General features: G+C 38.9%; 1 protein-coding gene across 3 annotated transcripts in view; it reads right to left on the reverse strand.

The window, feature by feature from the left end:
• LOC134529287 (uncharacterized) overlaps window positions 1-24,270 on the reverse strand; it is a 107,298-nt gene that overhangs the window by 44,609 nt on the left and 38,419 nt on the right. For 2 of the 3 annotated variants that reach the window (XM_063363195.1, XM_063363196.1), the window contains exons 4-5: window positions 23,099-23,284; window positions 22,326-22,557 (exon numbers count right to left, since the gene is read on the reverse strand). In XM_063363195.1, coding sequence (XP_063219265.1) covers window positions 22,326-22,557; window positions 23,099-23,284 — 418 coding nt within the window. Of the gene's footprint in view, window positions 1-16; window positions 17,048-22,325; window positions 22,558-23,098; window positions 23,285-24,270 lie in introns of those variants that run through there. The other variant, XM_063363197.1, reaches the window with a different exon arrangement.

Here is a 24,270-nt window from a genome sequence, read left to right on the forward strand (position 1 = left end):
ATACAATGGAAAGAGATTACTGTGGACACAAAAAAAATTTAATATTTATGTTTTTTTTTTTTTTTCATAAAAAAAATATTCTTTAGTGACAATCTAGGCTGCAAATGTCTCATACATTACTGAATTTCTATACTAAGCATTACCAACACAGAGCATACACAGTAATATTTCCTCTTTACATTATACCATCAGGTGACACTACAAAGTCTCATAACATGCTATTGTTTTAAACAACCTCAGTATGTACCTTTATGGACAATTACTTTTATGGTGAGAAACATAATGTAGTAATTTGTGCATAAAATTATTGTTTATATAATTTACTTAATAGTCATGCAGTATAGCTGCACAGCATGAACCTCACAAATATAACGAAACCAGTTTTTAGTGAATGACCACAATATTAACTCAGCATTTTCACACACATGTCTTGAAATATTGTGGTAAATGTTTTATAGACTTTCTCACCTCTAAATCTTTTTTCTCTCGTTACCCACACATCCCTGGGTCATCTTTGCGGAGCCGGGCTTATCCCAACCGCCTTAGATTTAACCCTGCCACGTGACCACGCCGCAGGGTCGACAATTATGGAACTCGCTGACTCCAGAGGTAAGCGTTTTAATTTAATGTAGCCGTGCATATGTCTGCTGGCCCAAACAAAGACATTAAAGCACTTGTAGATTCACGGCTCGTAGAGCCTGCTCGAGTCGTAATTCAAAAACTTACGGGTATGGCCGACTCCATGCAAATCCCCAATAAGACTGCTGTTAGATGTAACGTAAGCACATAACGAAGCAATCAGAAACTTTTGTCAGGGTAAAGTATAAGGTATAACGCATAGTGTAACACCGCAATGCATAGCATGCCAATAAATGCGAGAACAAATTGACAGTGATTTCCAGTGCCCCCTTACCTAAGGCATCAGCCAACCATGCTGCCTGAGGAGTGTGATACGACTTCTCTAGTTAGTAATCCAACCACCGCCACGATCCTAGTGAACAAAGCTGGGGCCGACGACCCACCAAACAGCTGCATAAGTTAGCCTGGCACCCTCCCGGAAAGAAAATAAAATTTTAAGCTGTAAATATATAAAGATGATTTTGAATTTTCCATGAAAAAAAATTGAAACATGCTATAGATACAACACTAAATATAATTATCCTGAAACATGTTGAATTCAGTTAAGTTCTGTTACATAGTTGAACAGTGACGAGATTCTGCAAGATAGGAATAGCCTCTGTCCTTAAGTATGGGCGGTGGGCCTTCACTAATCAAAATTCCCGCGCGTCTTGTTAAAAGAAAAACAAAGTCCCGAAGTTGACCGAAGGTTAAGTCTTCGGGCATGTTCGGGTTGGTCCTCAACCCTTTGTGAAACGTAGGCTTCCCGAAACGCACGGCCCAGCGAGCAGGCCAGCCAACCGGGCAAAATAAAACCGCAGGCAGTAGCTTCCACGTCCTACCCGGCAGCGACGTCAGGCGTAAGCGCATCGCGACGCTCGGCGGAACAAATTGTGCAGGCTCGCGTCGAGAAGAGCCAGCAGCATAGAACAGAAACCGCGCCAGAAGCACAGACAACAAATAATATCTCTAGCCTCGCGGAACTCGCAGAGATCCTGCGCATGTGCGATTATTGGAACCTAGTGAAGGCACTCGAACCGTTTTAAGCGCGCATCCGCTCCACCGAGAGCATCAAACATCGCCAAACCATTCTATTGGAAGCACTCGCGACAGTGCTCCAGTAAATAGCAGTAAACATGGGGAAAACACTACAACTCCTAAACTTTAATGCATGTGGTCTCCGCCTTCGGTCTTACGAGTTGGAACAGTGCCTTGTAATATATGGGATTGATGTGGCATTTATTACCGAAACTCACCTATCACCGCACCATCGATTTAATATTTGTGGTTACACCACTTACCGCACTGACCGCGCCACTCGTGGGGGGCGGCACAGCCATATTAATTAAACACGGGATTCATCACCATCCAATAGAAATAAATGGCTTAGAGCATCTAGAGGCCACCAGCATTAATATTCGTAATAAAAATGCGCATGTCTGCATGTCGGCAGTTTATAAACCCCCAGATAAGCCACTACTTTCTAGGGATTTAAATAAATTAATTAATCCACAGCAACACTTTTTCATCGCGGGCGATTTAAACAGCAAACACGAAGACTGGGGATGTAAAAATACTAACCCAGCAGGCAGAAAATTATTCGATCACTCAGTAACAAATAACTACGAAATATTTGCTCCAGGCTCGCCAACTTGCTTCCCAACGAATGGAGACATGCCTGACATATTAGATATAGCTGTTTCAAACATACCAGGCGCGCAGGTCACTTCAGAAAAATTAGATGAGCTTGACTCAGATCATTTTCCGGTACTAATTCAATTAACTTTCAATGCTCAATTTTGCGCAGCGATATTTAGCCGAACTTTTGGTATTCCCGACTGGGACAAATTTCGCGAAGACCTGGAATTAACTTTTTCAGAAACTCCAGAGATAGATACAGCCGATGAGCTCGAAACTCACGTAAAACTTATCACCGACACAGTTACAGACGTGCGCAAAAAACACACGAAAATCGTGAATAAAAGAGAATTTACGCGTATAAATTATCCCGATGTAGACATGCTAATCGTTTTAAAACGTCAGGCGCGCAACACTTATCAACGAACGAGAACACCGCAAGCTAGGACTGAATACAATCGCCTTAAAGCTCAAGTCTCGCGAAAACTTAAAGATTTAAAAATAGAAAAATACGGAAACCTAATAACAGAGTGCGCAACTCAACCTCGGCAAATGTGGCGGCTCACACGCAATTTACGAGGAAAAAATAAATATATCTCTACACCTGCCATTGTTACAAATGCGGGCATTAAATATGACGCGATCGACAAAGCAAATGCTAGAGCAGACATTTTTGAAAAACAATTTTCACCAAACGAGGACATTAATGAGCCTCAGTTTACTAGGACCACGACAGTAGCTGTTAATAACTATTTACAAATCGTTCCACAAGCCGAGCCGGAACTCGTAACAATTAAAGAGCTCTTAGAAGCTATTCACTCGCGACCAAAAAATAAAGCAGGCGGACCTGACGGAATAAATTTTGACACTTTAAAGAAATTATCTTTTCAGGCTATACAATATTTTCTTAAAATAATAAATGCTATTTTTATTCTTAAATCCTACCCATCGTCATGGAAACTAGCTAAAGTTATACCCATTCCGAAACCGGGAAAAAATGCGTCCCTACCACAAAACAGGCGACCTATTAGCCTCCTAAATAGCATGAGTAAAATTTTCGAAAAAAATTTTACTCAAACGACTTCAACACCATTCAGACGAACACAAAGTCATTCCAGATAACCAATTTGGTTTTAGAATGGGCCACTCTACCTCTCACCCCCTAATTAAGCTCATTGAAGAGGCCACTGACGGATTTAATTCACGAGCGAAATTTACTGTCGCAACGATGCTCGACGTGGAAAAAGCCTTCGACAAAGTTTGGATACCTGGCTTAATTCAAAAATTAGTTACATTTAACTTTCCGGATACGTATATTCATCTGGTGGCCCACTATTTATGGTGTCGAAAATTTTTTGTGTCAATATAGGGGGCGAAATCATCCACTCGGGAGCTGACAGCAGGTGTGCCGCAGGGGTCCCCACTCTCGCCCTTTTTCTATAATGTTTATACAGCCGACATCCCGCGGGAACATGCCCACGTGCAATTATATGCAGACGATACTGCAATAATATATCAATCCCCGAATTTGAAGTTTGCTTTAACCAAAGTTCAGAGGCAGCTTACCTCACTCGAACAATGGTACACTCGCTGGCGCATTAAAATAATTGGAGCCAAGTCCACAACTATAATTTTAACTAAAAAATACACCGCCCCCGACCGCGAATTAAAAATTTTTAATCAAGCTATACCATTTGTTAAATCGGCTAGATATTTAGGATTAACTCTAGATACCAGGCTCACCTGGAAATTTCACACCACAAAGGTGACACAGGTTGCGCGAGGCTCTTTGCGCAGCCTATACTCAATGTTTAAGGCCCCCCAATTCCCTAGAAAGAAAAAATTACAGCTGTATTTACAAATAGTTCGCCCTTAATTATTATATGCTTACGAAATCTGAGGCTATGCAGCAAAATGCCATATCGATAAAGTCCAGGTAACTCAAAATAAATTTCTTAGAGCCATTGCAGATTGCGGCTGGTACACCAGCACACTAGAAGTACACCAGTTACTCAAAGTAGAGTATGTAGAGGAATATATAAAACGGCAAAACAGGTCTTTTTATGGCCAGCTCCCTGAACATGCCAATAATTTTATGAATTCACTTCCGGATTATGACCCAGCGGCACAGAGACTGTTTAAAAAACCGCGACTTGCCTAAGCCAGGTTAAACTAGAATCCACACATCCCATGTACGCAGGGCAACTTAGCGAAAATATCAGTCGTTTTCTCTGGCCCCTATGTTTCTGTCTACGTCCTGCGGTGCAAATAATCAACATTGGACTAGCCAATGATTGACATGCCCAGGACACTTAAATATTGCGACAACACTACTTTGGCCCAGCGGGGCTCTATTTTATTGCGTCAACACTACTTTTGGCCCAGCGGGGCTCTAATTATAAATCAGCGACAACTCAACCACAGGCCCAAATTCCTTATCACTACCAAATTTTTCCTTCCCCCACCTCCTCCACTAGTCCTTGCTAGTTGTTTTCCCCAGCCATTATTAATTAATTAATTGATGTAACTTTTCATTTTCTTGCTAATTCAAAATGGTCCAAAGCACGCAGGTGTATGTACAACCCCCTCGGGTTCACTGCCTGTGTTGTTAGGGCTGACTCTCATGCCTGAAGGGCGAGACCCGCCTGGCAGGCTTCACCTCCAGTGCCGGCCGCGTTTCGGAAGACATGGGATTTTGAATTGCAAATAATAATTTAAATTCTAGTGTCACTAATCAACCTGCGCTCTCTCCTACACCTCGGTAAACTTACACGATGATATGCCTGCTTGGTCAGCCGGTTATGTGCGGCCTTGGAGCTATACACTACACTCACACGAGATTAATTAGGCCATTTTTGCGCACACTCCACCCGCCTCTAAATACAGACATCACGACACTCTCATGCATCAGTTAGCCAACTAACTGAGGGGAAAGGGTGACCTCCCCCCGCCTGACATATACACTATTAAAAATAGAGCCAAGCAACATGCGACAGCTATTTTACTTCTTTCTGGACCGTGAGCCACCCTTAATCTTAAAATCGCACACTTCGTGCCCCGCCGTCGTTTCCAATGATTCGAACAAAGTGACGGGGTCGCAATATTTATATTGGCAACCACATAGCGAGTTATGGGAACATAATAGTTCCTGGTATCGCTGTCACACGCTCCCGGCCGAGCATATGAGGAAACGGCGGCCAGCCCCTACTCAGTCGCACCTGTGTTTTCGTACCATGTGCATCTCTGCCTGAGGACGGGATCAGATAGCAGTTCCCGAAACGTCCCTTGTTTGTTTTAGAAAACTGTTGTGTTTGTTGTGTTTGTTTCGTTTTTTCGTTTTGTCGTGTTTTTGTCTCGTTTTGACTGTTGTGCTGAATTTTTTTTTGGGTTCAATATTTTTGTGCTGTCATCATTTGTGGGGGTTTTTTTTTGTTATCGTCTGTTTTTTGAAAACTATTTCGTCCTTTCGTTTTTCTGTGTTTTTGTCAGGGACTGGAAGTAACGCGTTACTAGTAACGACGTTATTTGTAACAGTTACTTTTTATGGTAACGATCGTGGTAACGCAATATATTAAGTTTTCAGTAACTGTAACTGTAACTGAATTACATTTTTCCGCCTTAAAGTAACGATAATTTATTGTCGCTACTTCTTGCGTTACATTTTTTAAATATATTTCTTACTGAACGAACAACGATTTGTTGCTTTTTTCAATCCTAGAACGAAAATCCCGACAAGCATATTTTTTGCGATGGTTTTGCTTGTACTTGTAAAACTGCTCGTATTTTTATTGTCATTTATTTAATATTTGCGACATGTGGGTTTATTGCTGTGCTGTTTAGTTAATTAACCTACCTGTGCACATGCGCGAAAGCAATGACAGAATCTAATGAAGCGAGAAGCCGAGAAATAAGGACATTTCTTCACTCAATGACTATCCTTAAATCAAAAAACTTTTCATTAAGTTGAACACAGCAATGCCAACAAGTGCTGCAGCTGAAAGGTTGTTCAGCTGTGCAAGTTTAGTTTTACGCCCAAATAGAGGAAATTTAAGCGATTAAAATTTTGAGAAGCAACTGCTATTCAAGATAAATAAGTAGAGACCGGAATAATTCGCGGGTTCAATGACCTCCAGGATAGACTCCGCTACACTCTACACACTCGGGCAAATGCCACCTGTTCATTGGCTGCTGACTTGTGAGTCGTCTCGACTGAGTATCTGTGATTCGACACTTCTGTGAGTGAGGGTCTCTAATTGGCCCTCATTACTCTAGATTAACAGGGAACCAGTGGTAGAAGCAGCACTTAAGTATAATTATTTGAATTGTAGCATATCACGAAATGAATCCGCGAATTTTTCAGGTCTCTATTTATAAGCAGTATTTAAAAAAGTGGTGATTTTATATCAGTGTTATTATTTTGTAGTGTGAACTAATTACTCAATGTTATTTAAGACCTAATTTAAAAATTTTCAGTTTAAATAAACATATATCTTTACTAAACACAATATGTTTTATTAGCCTTTAATTATAACAATGTTACATATCACATTTTTAGTTTTTCACAAAGTAACTGTTAAAGTAACTTACAGTTACTTTTCTCAGAACTGTAACTGTAACTGGTTTATTTTAAGTAGTGTAACTAGTAGTTGTAACAGGGTTACATTTCCAATGGATTATTTGTAACTGTAACTGAGTTACCTACTTTTCAAAAGTAACTTTCCGGTCCCTGGTTTTTGTCTCATTTCAACTGTTGTGCTGAATTTTTTGGGTTCAGTATTTTTGTGCTGTCATCATTTGTGGGGATTTTTTCGTTCTGTTAGTCCATTTTTCTTTGTTTTTCTTTGTTTGTTGACCATATTCCTGTTGTGGAGTATTGTGTGGTGTTTATATCCTGACAAGAGCAATTTTTGGCTTAATTTATGATTTTGTCATTTGTGTTTTTTGTAGTTTTCGTCTACAGACATACATGTGCTTAGCAATGGCGTATGTCCAAAAGCTTACATCAAGTCATGCACTCCCATTGCACAAATCTTTCAAAGATAACACGGTAAAATAGTCACACTGTGTCACTGGCAGATTTACAACTTGGTTGTAGGTAACTACTATACCCATTAAGAAAAATGAGTAGTAATAATAAAGAAAATTGCTTTGCAATTGTAAAAAAAACTACAGTTTAAGTGTGTTTTGGAAGCCAACTACCACAATAATGAGCCACAGCCCTTGGTGAAAAATGAAAGTCAGAATGGACAGAAGAGAAAAGGGGTCAAGGTGTTCAGTGCCACCTAATGTAAGGGATGAATGAAAACTGTGTCTCAGCTCATAGTAGAGCACACAAAGGATGGTGGACAGGAAGTGGGACTTCCAATGTTGTTTTAGGGCTTTAGAGGTGAAAGATCTACGCAAACCAGTTGCGAGTCCCAGTTGTAAACCACTGAGAATGCCTGGAAAGCAAAAATAACATTGTGCTGGTAAAGGCACTAAACACAGCAAAGCAGCAGAACTCGGAGCTAACAAACCCTTGTAATGCAAAACTGGGAGAAACTGCATGCCGCAGAGTGTCTGGTGCAGGCGTACCAAGATTTTAGGTGGGACTTACAGGCCTTGTTCGACCAGTATCCTCAGAGGGTGGCCATGCACAATGAGAGTGATGACTATCTCCAGAGATGACTCAACCAGGTTTTACTGCTGCCTAGGATGGAGCACGAGAGCCATTCTAAAGGTTAAGATTATCATGTTGGTTTCACGGAGGCGAGGATGCAGCTGGTGAACCCCAGGTTCAGGGAATGTCCATCAACAAGGTGAATCTCGAGTGCAGCAAGGTTGTGCCTGCAAGAAGCAAGTGGCAAGAGGCAAGTAAGGCCCAGTGGCCTTGCCACACATGCACACACACACTACCAATGTGTCTGGTCAATGATGCTGCAGCTGTGAAATTGTGGACACGTGTGAGGTAAGCTGAGTTATGGAGGGACCCAGATGCACAAGTGTGATAAAATTAAGTTAGATGATCATTCATCAGTTGAGATGTTGGGAGAACGTTGTAACTGTACACACACAAGTTTAGGACACGTCACTATGGTAGCATACCACACTCATTGCAGAAAATGGGGGTAGACCATTTTTCTACATTAGCACATTGTGGGTTAGTGAAAGGGTGTTAAAAGATAGTGAAGTTGTTTCAGGTGCTGAGAAAAATATAAACAAACCATATATTTTCTTGCTAAATTTTTCCAGCACTATAGACTGGTGTTGGGTGTATTCTCTGTAAACATATGACAATAAACTATTGTGTTAACTGCATTATGACCTCAAACAGTGCCCATGGGCCCTGTATTGCTACTTGGAATTCATGGATTATCGCATAGAGACCCATCAAAATTTTTAAGGTCATTAAAGGATGGACTGGACAGTTTGGAAATGGACAAAAAAGTGGATTGTCCATGTAATGAGATTACATGACGATGCAATCTCATGGTAGGAGAGGGTACGAGAATTTGTTTTGAGCTGGGACAGTTTTTCACGATGGCCAGAGGCCGATACAATCATGCATGAGCAAGGGTTGTAACACTGCTGAATCCCTGCCCTCCCCACTTTTCTAAGTATTTCTAAAATTACAATAAAGCAGCTGATTCTATAATTCAAAGTTGTAGTGCCCTAGTTTTAATAGTGTATATCAGGCCTGCCGTTTTTATAGTTTTTATCCGTTTTCACAGATATTTGAAGCTTAAAACGGACTAACGGATAAACGGCGACATTCAAGGATATTTACGACGCTTCGCCGATATTTTCATATTTCAATTTTGTTCGTGTAAATATTTACATTCAACTAGCTATTTGAAGTTGTCAAACCATACAAGCGTCCAACAGTAAAGCAAACACCCACATTAAGTGTAACGCCATGGAACTTCCAATCGTTTAACCACAAACCAAAAACATTAACTCCCATATATCGTTTCATGAAGTACAATATATATGGTTTTGGGAAAATGTTTTTTGTTTGTTGAGTTAAACGCTAAGAAGTGTCATGGCATCAGTAAACATTGGAATTTTTTGCTATTTCAATGTTTTAGGTGCGGCATTTGTTTACAAACTTCTTACGTGATTTAAGTAGTAGTTTTGGGCTTAGCTGATTTTTATGGAGAAAAAACGAAACACTTCGCCGGACAGGTCACTTTATAAACAGCGTTATCGTAAAGAATGGAAGCAAGAATTGAAATGGCTGAGGCGTGGCAAAATTAAATTTTCCACCGTTTGTTCGACTTGCAACTCGGAACTGAACGTGACAAAGGGCGGCTTGAAGGATCTTCGGCGGCACGAAAATACGCACGTTCATGCGAAAAACCAACGAGCTGTTGATCAGAGTTGTTCTATGACGAGTTTTGTAACCAAACCAAACAAAATAATTGATGCAGTACTGTTATGGGCTATCTTCGTTTGTGAAAACAATTTATCTGTGAAACTCTGTGATAATTTCACGAAACTTGTCCCGCAAATGTTTCCAGATAGCGAAAATGCAAGAAACTTTCATTTTTCTCACACTAAAACTAGCCAGATAATTATTCAATCTTGGGGTACATCAGCTGCACATTATTTTTCCTACGCAATGAAAACACAATTTTTCACACTGATGATTGATGAATCAACTGATGTTACAGTCACTAGGCAGGTTGTAGTGTTGAGGTTCTTTCCATCAGAGATTGTTGAAACTCATCTGTATAAAGTAATGGCTTTGAGTGGTGCTGCAACTGGAGAAAATCTCTTTGCTTTGGTGAGCTCCTCATTTGAAGAGGATGTTATTCCCTGGAAAAATTGTTTAAGTATGTCAGCTGATAGAGCAAAGGCGATGGTTGGAGAATTGAATTCAATGCTATCCAGGGTGAAACAACAACAAGGCAATGTATGGTTCTTACATTGCACATGCCACATGGGTCACCTAGCAGCATCTCATGCCTGCAGTGAGCTGCCAGACGTGTGTGAACAGTTATCTAAAGATGTCTATGTGCACTTCAAAAACTCAGGAAAGCAGAAAGATGAATTCAAGGATATTCAGGAAATGTTGGAAATGGAGACCCACAACATTCTTCGACCTTGTTTCACAAGATGGCTGGCTCTCCTATAGTGCGTGGAGCGCTTGTTAGAGTAGTGGCCTACAGTAATAAAGTATTTTGATAATTTGAATGGGAAAGAAAGCAAATCAGATTCTGTTTATCGCATTGTCAGTACTTTCTCAGATTTAGATAAAGTTTACTTTTTCTTCCTTCAAGCTGTACTGCCAAGATTTTCCCAATTCAACACTTTGTTTCAGCAAGAAAGACCATACATCCATAACTCTATCCTGAAATGTGTGTGCTGCTCAGGCAATTTGTTGCAAGCTACGTGAAATTTCCAATAATTCAGGAATGTGGTATCACTAAAGTAGACGATAAGCATGAAAACCAACAGCCAAATGAAGGAATTTTTATTGGTCACAAAACCTGAGATTTCTTGGAAACGTGTAATTTAGCCACCGAACAGAAAAAAGATTTTTTTGGGAATGTCAGAAAATGTTATCAGACAGGAACTAAAGGGCTGTATCGCCTCCTGCCTCTTGAGGATGATGTGTTAAAAAATATTACGATTTTTGATCCCTGCAACAAGCCATCAGGAGACTGGCACAAAGTAGAGAAGCTTGCCAAAAGGTTTCCGAATGTCATCAGGCCAGATGACATGGACAGACTGAATGATGAGTTTATCTCTTATTCACTATGGGAACCTGTACCAGCCTTAACAAAACAGGAAATAGATTCCTACTGGCACAGTGTCTCTCAGCACAGGCAAAACTGTGACCTCAAAACTTGCAAAAACCATGTTAATTCTTCCCCACAGCAATGCTGCCGTGGAAAGGGTTTTCAGCAATCTCAAGATGGTTAAAACTGCTCACAGATCATCAATGGAATCACTAATGTTAAATGCGGTGTTGCATTGCAGAATGAGAACATCTGCAGGTCTGGCTTTCAAGCCCACTGACGAGATGCGGAAAAGAGCACAGAACATGAAAAAGTAGCTTGTTAATGATGTGAAATACATTAGTTTTTTAAACTTGTAAATAACTTCAGTTGTATGGATGTATTTATAGTTTGTAAATAAGAAAAGCACCGAAGCCTATACAGAAGAGAAACTTTTTAAATAACTTTTCATTTTATTGTGATACCAACTATTAGTTTTGTAAAGTAAGTGGCAAATGTTAACAATTTTTTACATTTTTTTTAAATTTTTTTAAATTATGTTTTGGAATGCAATGTATATTTAAAATGACAGGATTTTACAGGGTTTTTAAATGCTGTAAAGAGGATTTAGGAACCTAATTTGGTGGCAGGCCTGGTGTATACTTAACATCCAAAGGTTTTGAATTTTTCTTGAGGAAGTTTGATAATTTTATTTGTAAAAGCTGCTTAGGTAATTTTATATGTGTTTTGAATTCTGTGACTAATTTAGATATTGTTTAAAAGTGGTTTGCTTTTGATTATTTTAATAATAATAATTATATCTAATACAGTGCTGCCAACAGTTATCACATTCATGCAGTAAAAAAATGTGTAAAACAAATGTGATTGAGTTAACGCCACATGCTTTTCTAAAAAAAACTAACCAAACCCATTCATCCAATAATTAAATATTTTCATTTTTGCAAACTGCATAATATTTAAAAAGCTAAAATAAGTTTGATGATTTATATTTATCTTAAGTAGACAACTTTCAAATGGTTTACCTTCTAGTTACATGAGCCTTATTTATTGTACCAAACGGTAGTACACACTATATTTCAGAAATGTCACAAGGTTTTTCTGTTTCCGCAATAAATAATTAACATCTAGCAATTTCGTAACTGGATGAATAAATCAGTAATAATTACATAAAATCCAAAAAACCTTGGCAGCACTGTAAATGGATATTGAGTTAATATGGCCATTTATGCATTAGTATCAGTTGGTATTGCATCTAGCACATTTGGATATACATATTTTCAATTTCAGAAAGAAAGAAAGAAGAGGGACACAACAATTTGACCCTGCCTGAGAGACTTAGTTTTCATATTGTTACTGTTATTGGGAAAAACTAGCACATAGATGCGTGACTGCGCAGCTAGGAAATCCTGTCGAGTTGCATGAACACCGCACACTATTTCAATAGCCAATTAGGAGGCACCACACCCTGGTGATATGTTGCTCCAGAAACTCACATAACAATTGTTGTATTTGTTAACATTAGGGATCTGGCCTTGATGCTGAAGTGCCTGGCATATTTCCTTATAAGGTAATGTTTGTTGTGATTGGGTGGTTGGCCTATGGAGCTGTCTCCCTCTGTTCCACTTTATTAAAGGAAGGTAGCTACATTTTCCGACTAATATATCGTTAGATACTGTCCTGACTGGTCATTGTCTCGCGGCAACTCGCCAAAAAATATAATGATGTAGTTACAACAGAGACAATTTAACCCTTCCTGGTACGGGTTTGCCACAAATGAAACTTTTTTGGTGAAAAAAAGGAAATTTGGAAGCAGGTAAGGGGAGAAGGTGAAAGATGGCATTATCTAATCAAGTGAGAGTCTGTGCAATTTCCGCATAATTATGGCAGGAAATTTCAAACCAATAAACAATGTTACCATTTTGGCTCCAACACCATGCTGACACACTGCCCGGGCTGAGGGACACAAAGATGTTCACATCCCTCGACCTGAAGATGGGATACTGGCATTTACCAGTACGACCAGAGTAATAAGACAGCTTTTATTACTCCAGACGGCAGGCACTTTCAGTTCAGGGCCATACAGTTTGAGTTAAAAGATGCCCCGGCCACATTCCAAATTGCTACAGCCTACGTGGATAATGGGATTCCGTATTCCCACACCTGAAAAGAGGATGTCCATTATACATCCTTGGCAATCCATGGCCTGCAACCCAAAGAAATGCCACATCAGAGCCACTAAGTTGCAATATTTGGGGTACATACTTGGAGAGTACAGAGGGCAGCCATCCCTGTCCAGAGTAACTGAAACTGATACAACAGAAGCCTAATCCCAAGACAAAACAGCAGCTCCAAAAATTTATGGGGCTCTTGAAATGGCTACACTCGAACATTCCTAATTTTGCCACAGTTAGACCAAATTATTGTCTTCAAAGACAAGGTATCGATGAAGGAAGCTCACGTGAGGCATGAAAAGACAAAAGGGTTATTTAAGGAACTGCCATGTTCTGTCTTGACTTAAACCTGACTGTCCCATATATGTGCAGACTGATGCCAACCAGGAGGACATGGAGGCAGTGCTGAACCAGTATGATGATACTGGCAGATGCTGATTTGTCAAGTTCAGCAGTGCCAAGTTTATGTCTGCAAAAAAGTGCTACCATATAAACGAGCAAGAGTGCCTCGTGGTGGCTGGAGAGACTGTACCGGGCTAGAAATACATAATTGCCATTTGGGCCCTCCACCTGCTATCTTTCAGCTTCCAGGCTGAATACATACTGGGCAGGAAAAATCAATTTCCAGATAAACTCTCAAGGCATCTTGACCCGCGGAACAATTTTCAGGATGACAGCTGGGAGGACGTTTTCCAACTGTTCCACCAAAGACTGATGCTCATATGACAAGAGAGGTCCCTGCCATTTTGCATGCCACAAAAACCATGTCGGCAGAGGCTCTTTCTGGTAACACTGAGGCTGTGATACGTTGATGGCAGCTGTCCATGTCACAAAGATCACAGATCCAATCTCCAAGGCCAAGCGTGACCAGTGCAGCTAACAAGAAGTGCCAGGATACCAGACACTGGATGGAACATTACAAATTTGGTGGTCGGGGAGTAGTCCAGACTGGCGTCCTCATGTTGCCCCTTCAATGCATCAGGATATGTTGGGAGTACTTTCACTCATCTAACCTGGCTGGTTATCTGGGGGGGAAAGTGAACTTTCAAGGAAGTTAGTCAGGTATTTCAATGGCCTGGTATGGCATACGAAATCAGTTGTTTCGTCAGAAATCGCACAAGTTGTCAACAAAGGAAGGTGCACTGGTTGGACGGTAATGAACAGCAGCGCTCCAGACATTCAGAACAGCCATTCCACACTGTGGCTTTCGACGTCATGAGCCCATATCCAAAATTTTCTCATGGCAAGCAATTCCTGGTTGTGTTAACATACATTTTGCTCACTTGGTAGAGGTCTTCACGTATCTAACATTCAAGCATGGACAATGGCCAACCTGCTGGAGTCAAAGGTGTTCTTGTGGTTTGGGTATCGGAGGTTCCTGCTCTACGAAAACGCACCTCATTGGTAGGCATTGGCACTCAGAGTGACTTAAGTGATGGGTGTACAAACTCTACTGCACACCACAACCAGGACATCAAAGTCCAAGTGATGCTGAAAGTGGAACAGGACCACACCAAATGGGACATTCACATTCCATTACATCTGTATTGCATCCATCGGCAAACAAACAATGCCTCGGTATATTTCCTGATGGAACTCCTTTGCGATACAATTTGACTTGGCCAGGTTGGCTTGCTTAGGAAAATGATAATCCAGCAGAGGACCAGGAGAAAATTACCCTAGTATTTATTTCCCCAACGGTTGCAGGAAATGAGGACGATGGTGTGGAAATGACAGGTGGAATACATAACTAATACCAGCTCCAAGACGAAACGCCCCTCACCACGGCTTGAGGTCATCACACCTTGAGGTCACCACACCCACAGTCTGCAGGGGCATGCGACTTCTGTGCAAGCCTAGCCCCAAAATGGGCAGGGCCTTGAACCATAGTGAAAAAAATGAGGCCAAAATCCTTCCTTGTAAAAACACATCTGGGAAAGGTGGCAAATATTCATAGAGATGATCTCAGATGGGTGAGAAGAGGATGGGAAGCATACAGAGAAAACCCCACTTCGAGTGCCTTTATCCGCAGCACTGAGGAACAGGACGTACCCTTCAACAGACACAGAGGCCTCAAACCCGATATATCACCTAAGGCCACCTACACCCTCATTGACAAGCGAGGGGCACCAGATAAGGCAAACTACAAGGAACAGTGCTGGGCATAGTTTGGAGCACTTGGAGATACCTACAGACCCACACAGGTACTTTATTATCCGACAGATTGAGTATTGGGATGGCTGAAGAACCCGAGTACAGCTTAGACACCGTATACCGTTTCCAGAGACACACTCAACAAATCTTGATTTTGTACAAATTCAGGTGGCCCTTGGATATCTCACTGACTAAATCATCATTCAATGTGACAGTGGAGGAATCTGATGAACAGTCTTGTAAGGAAAATGAGGATGAGTTCAGCATCGACGATGAGTCCAGCGCACTACTGTTCCACTTGGCGAGATAATGATACTTCAGACCCAGGTCCCGGTACTCCCTTCCTTTAACATCAATGATGAACAGGATGATTTCTAGTGCCCTGAACAGGTCAGGTCCCAATATAAAAGGCGTCTGCCAATTAGACTTACAGACTACTACATAGGCCAGTTCTGAGCTTTGCCTCTACAGCAGGAGGGAACTATGGACCTAATGTCCCTCACGCCTCAGGGCCATCACAGCAAGAGTACCATGATACGAGTTTTATCAGTGGAGCTGGGTGAGGGTGAGAAAGTCGAAAACCAGGGGGCAATCCTGCTTCTACAATTGGAGGACCTCACTGATATATGACCCAATTTCCCAGGGACCATTGGGTCACGCTAAAAATGATTTGGGGGTCATGATGTTAAGATCCTCTGAAAAGTATAGTGAGGTAAGGGTATGTTGTGTGTGGCAACTATTGTAATAATGTACTTTTTTATAATGGTTTGCAGGGGGGATTTGACTAGCAACTTTGCTGCCCTCATTACCTTGAGACCATACTAGGATTAAATACATAAAATCTTACAAAACTAATACTTATAAATAAAGAAAATATAAAGAGTCCTGGCAAGCAATGTTCACTGGGCTCTTCATTACACTAAATTACACTAAATTACACTAATGACAGCTTGCTGAGTGGTGACATGCCATGTAGGTCCCTATGTAATGAAGGCAGAAAAATTGCAGGTCAACATTAAATAACATTGTATATAGGACTAACTAGACTCATGTAACATAGATTCGCATAATGGTTTTACAGAACACATATTTGTGCTATGCAAGTCCAAGTTGTACTACATTCTACATCATTTTATCAAAGAATCCAAATAAACCCTAATTGCTTGGTGGACTTAGTGTTAAACAGTAAACCTACGACTTCTTAAAAAGAAATTAACAGCTACACCAAGGGATACAATTTTTTGAATTTTCCTTGAACTATTACAATTGCAAATCAATTGTGCCTCAATTCAGTTGTGCCTCAAGAAGAAAACCATTTTATAAATAAATTAAGTAGTTTTGTACTAGCCTATTTTCAAAGTACGTAATGTACTTTTGCTAAGCATCACATAAAAAATTTAACTAAGCAAGATAATCAGTAGGTAACCAACAAATTGCTATCAAAATCATTTTTGTGCCTTGAAGAAAGTAAATGACAATCTTCAGAACTTTCATGATTCAGTACACACACTTCATCAACATATCTTTAGAAGTATCACATATAAAACAATCTAATGCCCAGCTAGAGAAGCTGCAGTAACATAATTCTCACTACAGTAAGGTTTTCTTAGTCTCCTGGATAAATGATTTAAATTCAATACATGTTATATCTTTTCCATGTTCATGGTAGATGAAAGATTTTCTTAACTTGAGGAACTGCTGTTATGTTGTCTACTAGGAGCCACGTGAACTGAGGACGAAAACCTAGATGGTGGAAAAAATACCAGGAAATTAATTAATTATGTTTAACAGTATAATGTTTAAAATCAAATTCAAAATTAAGAATACAGGTATGCACCGACTTACAAAGACTTAACTAATGAAAAATTAGAATTAAAAAAGTTTTTACATGCTAACTAATGCCAGCTTGAGCACCTTGCTATTTGTGAATGGTTATGGTGCATGCCAAATACAGATTTGGCAGCTTGACAGATTTGAAAATGTTTAGAATTATGAAAGTCTTATTAGAATATTTTTGGATTCGGATGATGATTATTATTCTTGATTGATTTGAGGTTATATTGTGGGACGAACTTGTTAAATTTTTGTAATTGCATATTCATATACCCTTGCTGTCCTGCCATATGGCCGGACTCCCTTCACCTCTTTCTTTTGCTCTACTCACTGGATCTGTACACAGCCTCCTAACAACACAGGTTGGCTTTCCAAACTAGTGTATATTAAATAACTCTGACAGCAAGCCATATGGCAACAAGTAAAGACAATGAAAGGGTTGTTTAGGGTGAGAACGTTTGCTTTTGGCCTCAGCACCTGATCAGCGATATTCCAAAGACTTATGAAAACACTTCTGTCAGGACTACAAGGGTAGGAACACTGTGCACTCCACAGGGTACTAAACAAAGGAGACCTTGGAAACCAACACAGTATAAAGAAAGTATATTTTAAGAAGCCAAATAGTTACTGCAATAAAAGTGCTCACAGATTAGGACTTACAGAACACACTTATTTTTTCATTAAATTCTTTAGAATATGGAGTTGGAGTAGTATTTGTGGACATAATGGAAGATGGGAGGGAGGCATCAATCTCTTTTGGTTATCATACCTCAAAAATACATAAGAGAAATTATTCTCAGATAAGGAAGAATTGGCAATCACGTATAGGTGAGACCAAGGTTTGACAGTATGTAACAGCCAGACCTTTCATCATTCTCACAGATCACAAACCACTATTTTGCTTGCTTGATCCCAACCCTAAACATCCTGTCCCCATAAAAACTATTACAATGGAGTTAATTGCTGTCCATTCAGGACTACTAAGTAGTTTACAAGTATGGAAAAAGATAGATCATAAAGATGCTCTCAGCAGACTACCCTATGCTTGCTGGAGAAGTTAAAATAGCTGCACAGGATTATGTGTTTTTACAGGCCATTCCCACTTCACCAGTTCATGCAACTGCTCTTGCTTGTTTAACAGCAGAATGTAACATACTGACTAAAGTGAAACATCACATGATGAGGGGAAGGACTTCCAGAAGCACTAGAATAAAAAGCATGAGTCATCAGTGTATATAGATTGTCTACTTTGTGGCAATAGGGTAATCATCCCTTCAGTAGGGAGAAAGCTATTGGATACCTTACATGCTGCCCACAATGGCATAAAGTCAGAGGTGTTTGCCAGGAGCTACATGTATGGCTATGAAAGGACAGAGACAGGGTAAATATTGGAGCAGTGTGAAACCTACCAACAATATTGAACCAAACATTTAGTTGAAGGATGTTGCATGAAGGCCTGCAGCCAAACTTTGAGTGCAACTTCATGTCAAATTTTTTTGGCCCCTTTTAAGGGACATGTGTTCATAGTTGTCGTTGATGCTCATTCTCAGTTATATGAGGTGAGGAAGATATGCTCAGTGTCTGTCATCAGCCACTAAAATCAACTGCCAGGTGTATTTAACTGCTATTGAATCCCCTCAGTACTTGGTACCTTTAGGATAATTTCACTATGTTTTTTGCAAGAAAACTGAGCCCTTTTTGGATAAGAATAGGATAAAGCTCATAACACCACCACTATTCCATCCATTTACCATTGGGCTGGCTGAATGCATGGTGCTAACAAAGCTGAAACTAAAGAAACATCATGGAGGAAGTGAAATACAAGGCTGGTAAGGATGCTGTTTGCAATAGGGATAACACCTGGAGACCCTACACTAAAAACACCACCTTAGCTACTCAAGGGATGGAAGATGCAAATACAACTGACCCAAATCAATTGCAAAGTAAAGAGGAATAAAATTAAACATCAAAGGACGTAGAATCCAGTAAGAAATTTTTACAGTTTACTGTGGGCCAGCAAGTGTAATTTATTTAAGAACTACCATGATTTGTACTCTCTTGGACAAACACAAATTAAGGAGTTTTTAAGGACTTCATCGCCTTCACCACACTGAAGAGGTCGAAAACTATTTTGAATATCACAAAATACCTCAAGAAAATAACAATGTTATTGAAAAATGAAAAAAAAAATTTATTGGTAGGTTCAATTCTTATAGCTAAGCCCGCATTGTCAATAATTATCTAGAAACACATGTCTAACCCAAGCATAGTGTCTATCGGAAATTTATAACCCTAAAATTGATTTTTATTTATAGCTACTTTTACTTTATAAGTTCAAAGTAGGACAGTAATACACACCTTTTTAGTTTAAAGGTGAGATAAAAAATATGAAAAACAAATTTAAAACATGTTTTATCCCATAACCCAGGAGGCTGAGTCTGTATGATCCAATCAAAATCTTAATTTGATGAAATATTTTTCCCCATCACCATACCTAGCTGCAACTCTTGATACCTTCAAGTCAGTTGATTTTGAGCCATATGAACATCAGGGTGTTCTATGGTAAGCCCATATTTTCTAAAGGTAATTAAATTTTTATATGCAGGGGTCATTCTGAACTCACCTCCTGGGTTACGTAACTTTTTTCTAGTAAACTTTTGGAACACATTGTCAACAGCAATCACAATATCATTGAAGATAATTGGTTCTCATCCATGGAACTGTTTGTTCAAAAGAATTGTTCAAAGTTGTAACAGGGATTATTAATATTAATTCAAAAAATAAAAAAAAAATTATGGAATCCACTAAGCCAGTATTGGCAAGATAAATTCAATATAAATGTAAGTTTATTATAATTATGTGGGAGTTCACATCTGCAGTAAAAAAAATAGGATGAATTTGGTTTTATTTGGTTAACGGATATTGCCATACTTACTGAGTTAGGAATTTTTTCAGAGGCATCCCTGTGGTATAGGGAAAGGAGAGGGGTAAAAATTCTGGAATTTTGTTTAAGTAATACTAAGGATAACTAAAAAACATTTAATACATTAGATAAAAAATTTGATATCTGTACTGTAAAGTTAAAATAAAGATGTGATTGTATCAAATATCTTAAAACAATGGAGGTATTAGTAATAAAGTGGAATTATTTCATTGTTCTAAGCATATCTTTAACCATAATAAATTAAAGTGTAAGTGTAAACTATGACATAAACCCAATTAAAATTAAATATGCACGTGTTTAACACTTTTTTAAATTGTCTACCTAAAGAAATGAAAAGGTGTGATTGTATCAAGGTAAAATATATCCTTGAACTCATTAAAACTAGAGTTATAAAATCAGATACTTAATCTATACTAAAAATCATAAAAGCTTACACATAACCACTTTAAAAAATAGAATTTTACGTAGACCGGGGCTCACGCCGTCGACACCCCTCTCCTCCCACCACCACCTTCTATTTCAAACCTCCCGCCCCGTGTGCAGGTGTGTGTGTGTGCGTGTGAGGTGCCAACAAGAGGCGAGATTAGAGTCTGTGCCACGACCCCTTTTATTTTGTCATTCAATTTTAATGTTTACGTAATTGCTATTTGTCTTTTCTTTAATTAATATTCCCTAAGGATTATGTTTGCAGTGCTAGTTGGTAAGGACGGCGCAGCGCCCCACGCCGCAGGCAATGGAACTACCCGCAACCAGTTAGAACCAAAATTTTAATTAAAATAAATAATACTCAACATAAATAAATAAGGAAACCTTGTTATAATTTTATTATATAATTTTAGTGTATTTGTTTTAGTTAAATAAGTGGTAATAAATAACAGGAGAGGCTAACGGTAAATCCAGCGCTTTCCGGCCGCCATGCTGCCCTGGCCTCTTCAGTCGCTTCAGTTCGTCACCTGGGGTAGGATGCTTGGTGAGCACCGCGCAACTTCATATTTTTCTTAATCAACTGGTCTCTTAACATCCGCCGGACTTTTTATAAATCTTAAAACCTTTTTGTATCTGCGAGGCCTACTCCGGGTGGCCGACTCGTTTTAATAAATATTTAAGTTCAATTCAAACATTTAATCACGAACCGCGTCCTAAACTAACGAGGCCAGGCCACGAGGTGACCTGGTCAGCCTGTAAACTGATTCTCTCCCGCCGTTGGCATTATTAACAGTTTCATTGAGTGTATGTAGGTGTAGCGCAATTGGAGACGTGTTGTAACGTTGCTGAAATAAAAGGAGTACGTCGAACTTGTGATTTTTAGTCGAGTGACCACATGTCCCTGCTCCTGAACCTCGAGGCGTGTGGGACGCCTTAAGAGCCCACTCGAGCGATATCGCGTGCTAAGGGAACCGGGCCTAGCCCTATACGGGTCACGTCACGCCCTGAAGGGAGTCTCCGCCGGGTCCACATGCCCACATCACGTGGTGGCGCCCACTCTGACATTTAATTTGTTCGTTCCCTTACAACCCTAGTATGACAAATTTTTAAACAGTTTTGTTATGAACTAAATCTTTTCCACCTGATAATTTATTGTGCCTATTTCTTTAGTAAAAATATTTGGAATTAATCACATACTGTTCTTTAAATGGTAAGATTTCAGCAATACCCTGAAATTGTGCGGGCTAAGCAGCGGGTTAATAGCTAGTCTATTTAATAAACGAGAAAGTCATTAAAAGAATTTTTTTTTCAGCCAATGCACACGAGTCTAGGATTTCTGAGCACTTTATGATAAAGAAGTAATTAAAATTCACTCCAAAGCAGTTGTATAAGATGACATGCAAGAACAGTAGTGGCTTACATGTCCACCCCATGATTTTACCCAGTTTTCGTCAGTAGAGCTTGCCCTTAGTTTCTGAGTAATAATTAAAATGAACTTTTTTATTTACCCTCGTAAATTGTGTGATAGAAAATTACAGTACCCTAATAAATATTTATGCGGGAATCACTGGCCATAACTTCATGGCTTGCTGGGAAAAGAGATACAAAATGCAAAGGTAAAGGTAGGATTTTAAGCTGCATGGTCAAGAAACCACTTAGGTATCAACTTAATGCTCATGAATGATGAGCCATGCCAGACACTGGGCTCAAACCACCAATGGCATGGCCACCTTGGCAAATGAACACGGCACCATAGCAGTATTCAGTGATATGTATGCATAGACCTGGTGTACAAAGTGCTGAGGTTGTGAGCCATACCTGCTAACAGGAGAGAGATAATCATCGGGACTACTGTTCGCCGCCATGGATGAAAGCCGGCTGAAATCTGGATTATATGGGGGCTGCGGACAAGATGAAGATTGTGCAGGAGGAGAGTAGGGAGGAGGCGGAGTCCTTGGGAGTGATGGAGAAATACTTGAGTGTGGACGACAAGGACGAATATTAATCTTTTCCTTAGCTCTATTTACAGCTGCACTTGCTTCCCTGAAACCTACAAACAAAACAAAATATTCCAAATACACAGTATTTGAATATTAGAACCGAGCAAGCATCAAACCATACATGAATGGAGCACATAAAACTGCTTAAAACATATGGAAAATGTGAAAAATAAGCACACTTAGGACAGTGCTAAATTAAAAATAATATTACCCATATCAAATATACTAGAGTGAAGTAAGAAAAGCAGTTTTATCCATTTAAGCCGTATAAAAATTGTAATACTGTTTTGATTAGAGTACTAATAAAATGGTTTATTTTCATTTTATATTAATTAAAGTAAAAATTAGCTTAATTTAACCCATTTGTGCTAGTAACAGTATTATTTTCACATGTTTAACATGTCTTTAGACCTGATGATGTTAATTCTATTATGTGACTGAACTGACACACCTTAGACAGGAAGATGGTACAGAAGAACTTTCAAAAGTGATCTATTAACCGCACAAATTTGTATGAATGTATTAAGGTGCAGGATGAATAACTTTGTCAACACTCATTCCACCACCACTTTAAACAGTATTTATACATACCAGTGTGCTTTACTTTATAGATGTCTTTGTCATCCACATCAGGAACCTGAGATGCCACATCATAATATGCTTCATGAATCACGAAGCATTTGCGGGCCATTTGTAAATATGCATCAGAAACTTTTAGTAAACCACTCTTTACTCGAATCATTTTCACAGCTTCATTTTCTTTTACTTGCTCTATCACTGAAAGATCAGTCATGATACAAATCATGAGCATCTATAAGATAGCAATGCAAATATTTTGTATTACAGTCACTAAGCAAATTCAAACACTCAAAATTTTATGAGAAAATAAGAACCCATATATCATACGTTTGGACACTATTTACACCCATGCTACAATTCAGCTGTAAAACCTAGCAAACTGGGAAGGCACAAAGATTAATTCTCATAGCCTTTTCTAGATTATAAACAATTGAAATTAACTGGTTTGTGATTTTTTTCCAAAAGCAGATTTTGCTGCTACACTGTTAGTTCATTTATTTCATTACTGTCAATTAAGAAAATTTGATCCATAAAATTGGCACTTATATAAAATATAATGAACTAACCAAATTTTAAAATTTGGTGATAATTGTTGTAAGGTCTTTTTTAAAAAATTAAAACTTATTTATATTCTTACTTGCAAGAACTTCTACCATGAAACATCAAATACATATTCTTAAAAATTAGATTCTGCTGAATGTAAAATGTCTAGTGATAATTATTATTAGTAAATATAATTGAAAAAAAAAATTAATATGGCATTTCTGAAGGAAAAGCACATTTCTTCTTCTAGGATATATATTATGATTCTTATGCTAGTAAAGTTTTACAAACTAATAAGGAATGAATACGACTACCCATTAACAAAAAAAAAATTAATTTTATGAATGAAGAATAAAACTAAATGCTTTTATTTCATTGGCGTGTTTGCTAACCCATAACAACTGTTCTTCAGAAAATACTTTTTCCCAACAACAATATGAACAATGCTAAATTTTGAACATTGTTACAAATAATGATGGAAAAAACTTCTGCCTGTTATTGTAAGCACTTTGTAAAAATAACCAATTCAAAACAATTCCAGCCTAGCTGTCTGATTAATCACATTCATTATGTATTTCTTTATTTTTATTACTTAAATTTAAAGCTTTCAAAAACAGTTTCATATTTAGTAATAAGTATAT

The sequence above is a fragment of the Bacillus rossius genome, chromosome 2 (assembly GCF_032445375.1).
Source record: "Bacillus rossius redtenbacheri isolate Brsri chromosome 2, Brsri_v3, whole genome shotgun sequence".
Taxonomy (NCBI): Eukaryota; Metazoa; Arthropoda; class Insecta; order Phasmatodea; family Bacillidae; genus Bacillus; species Bacillus rossius.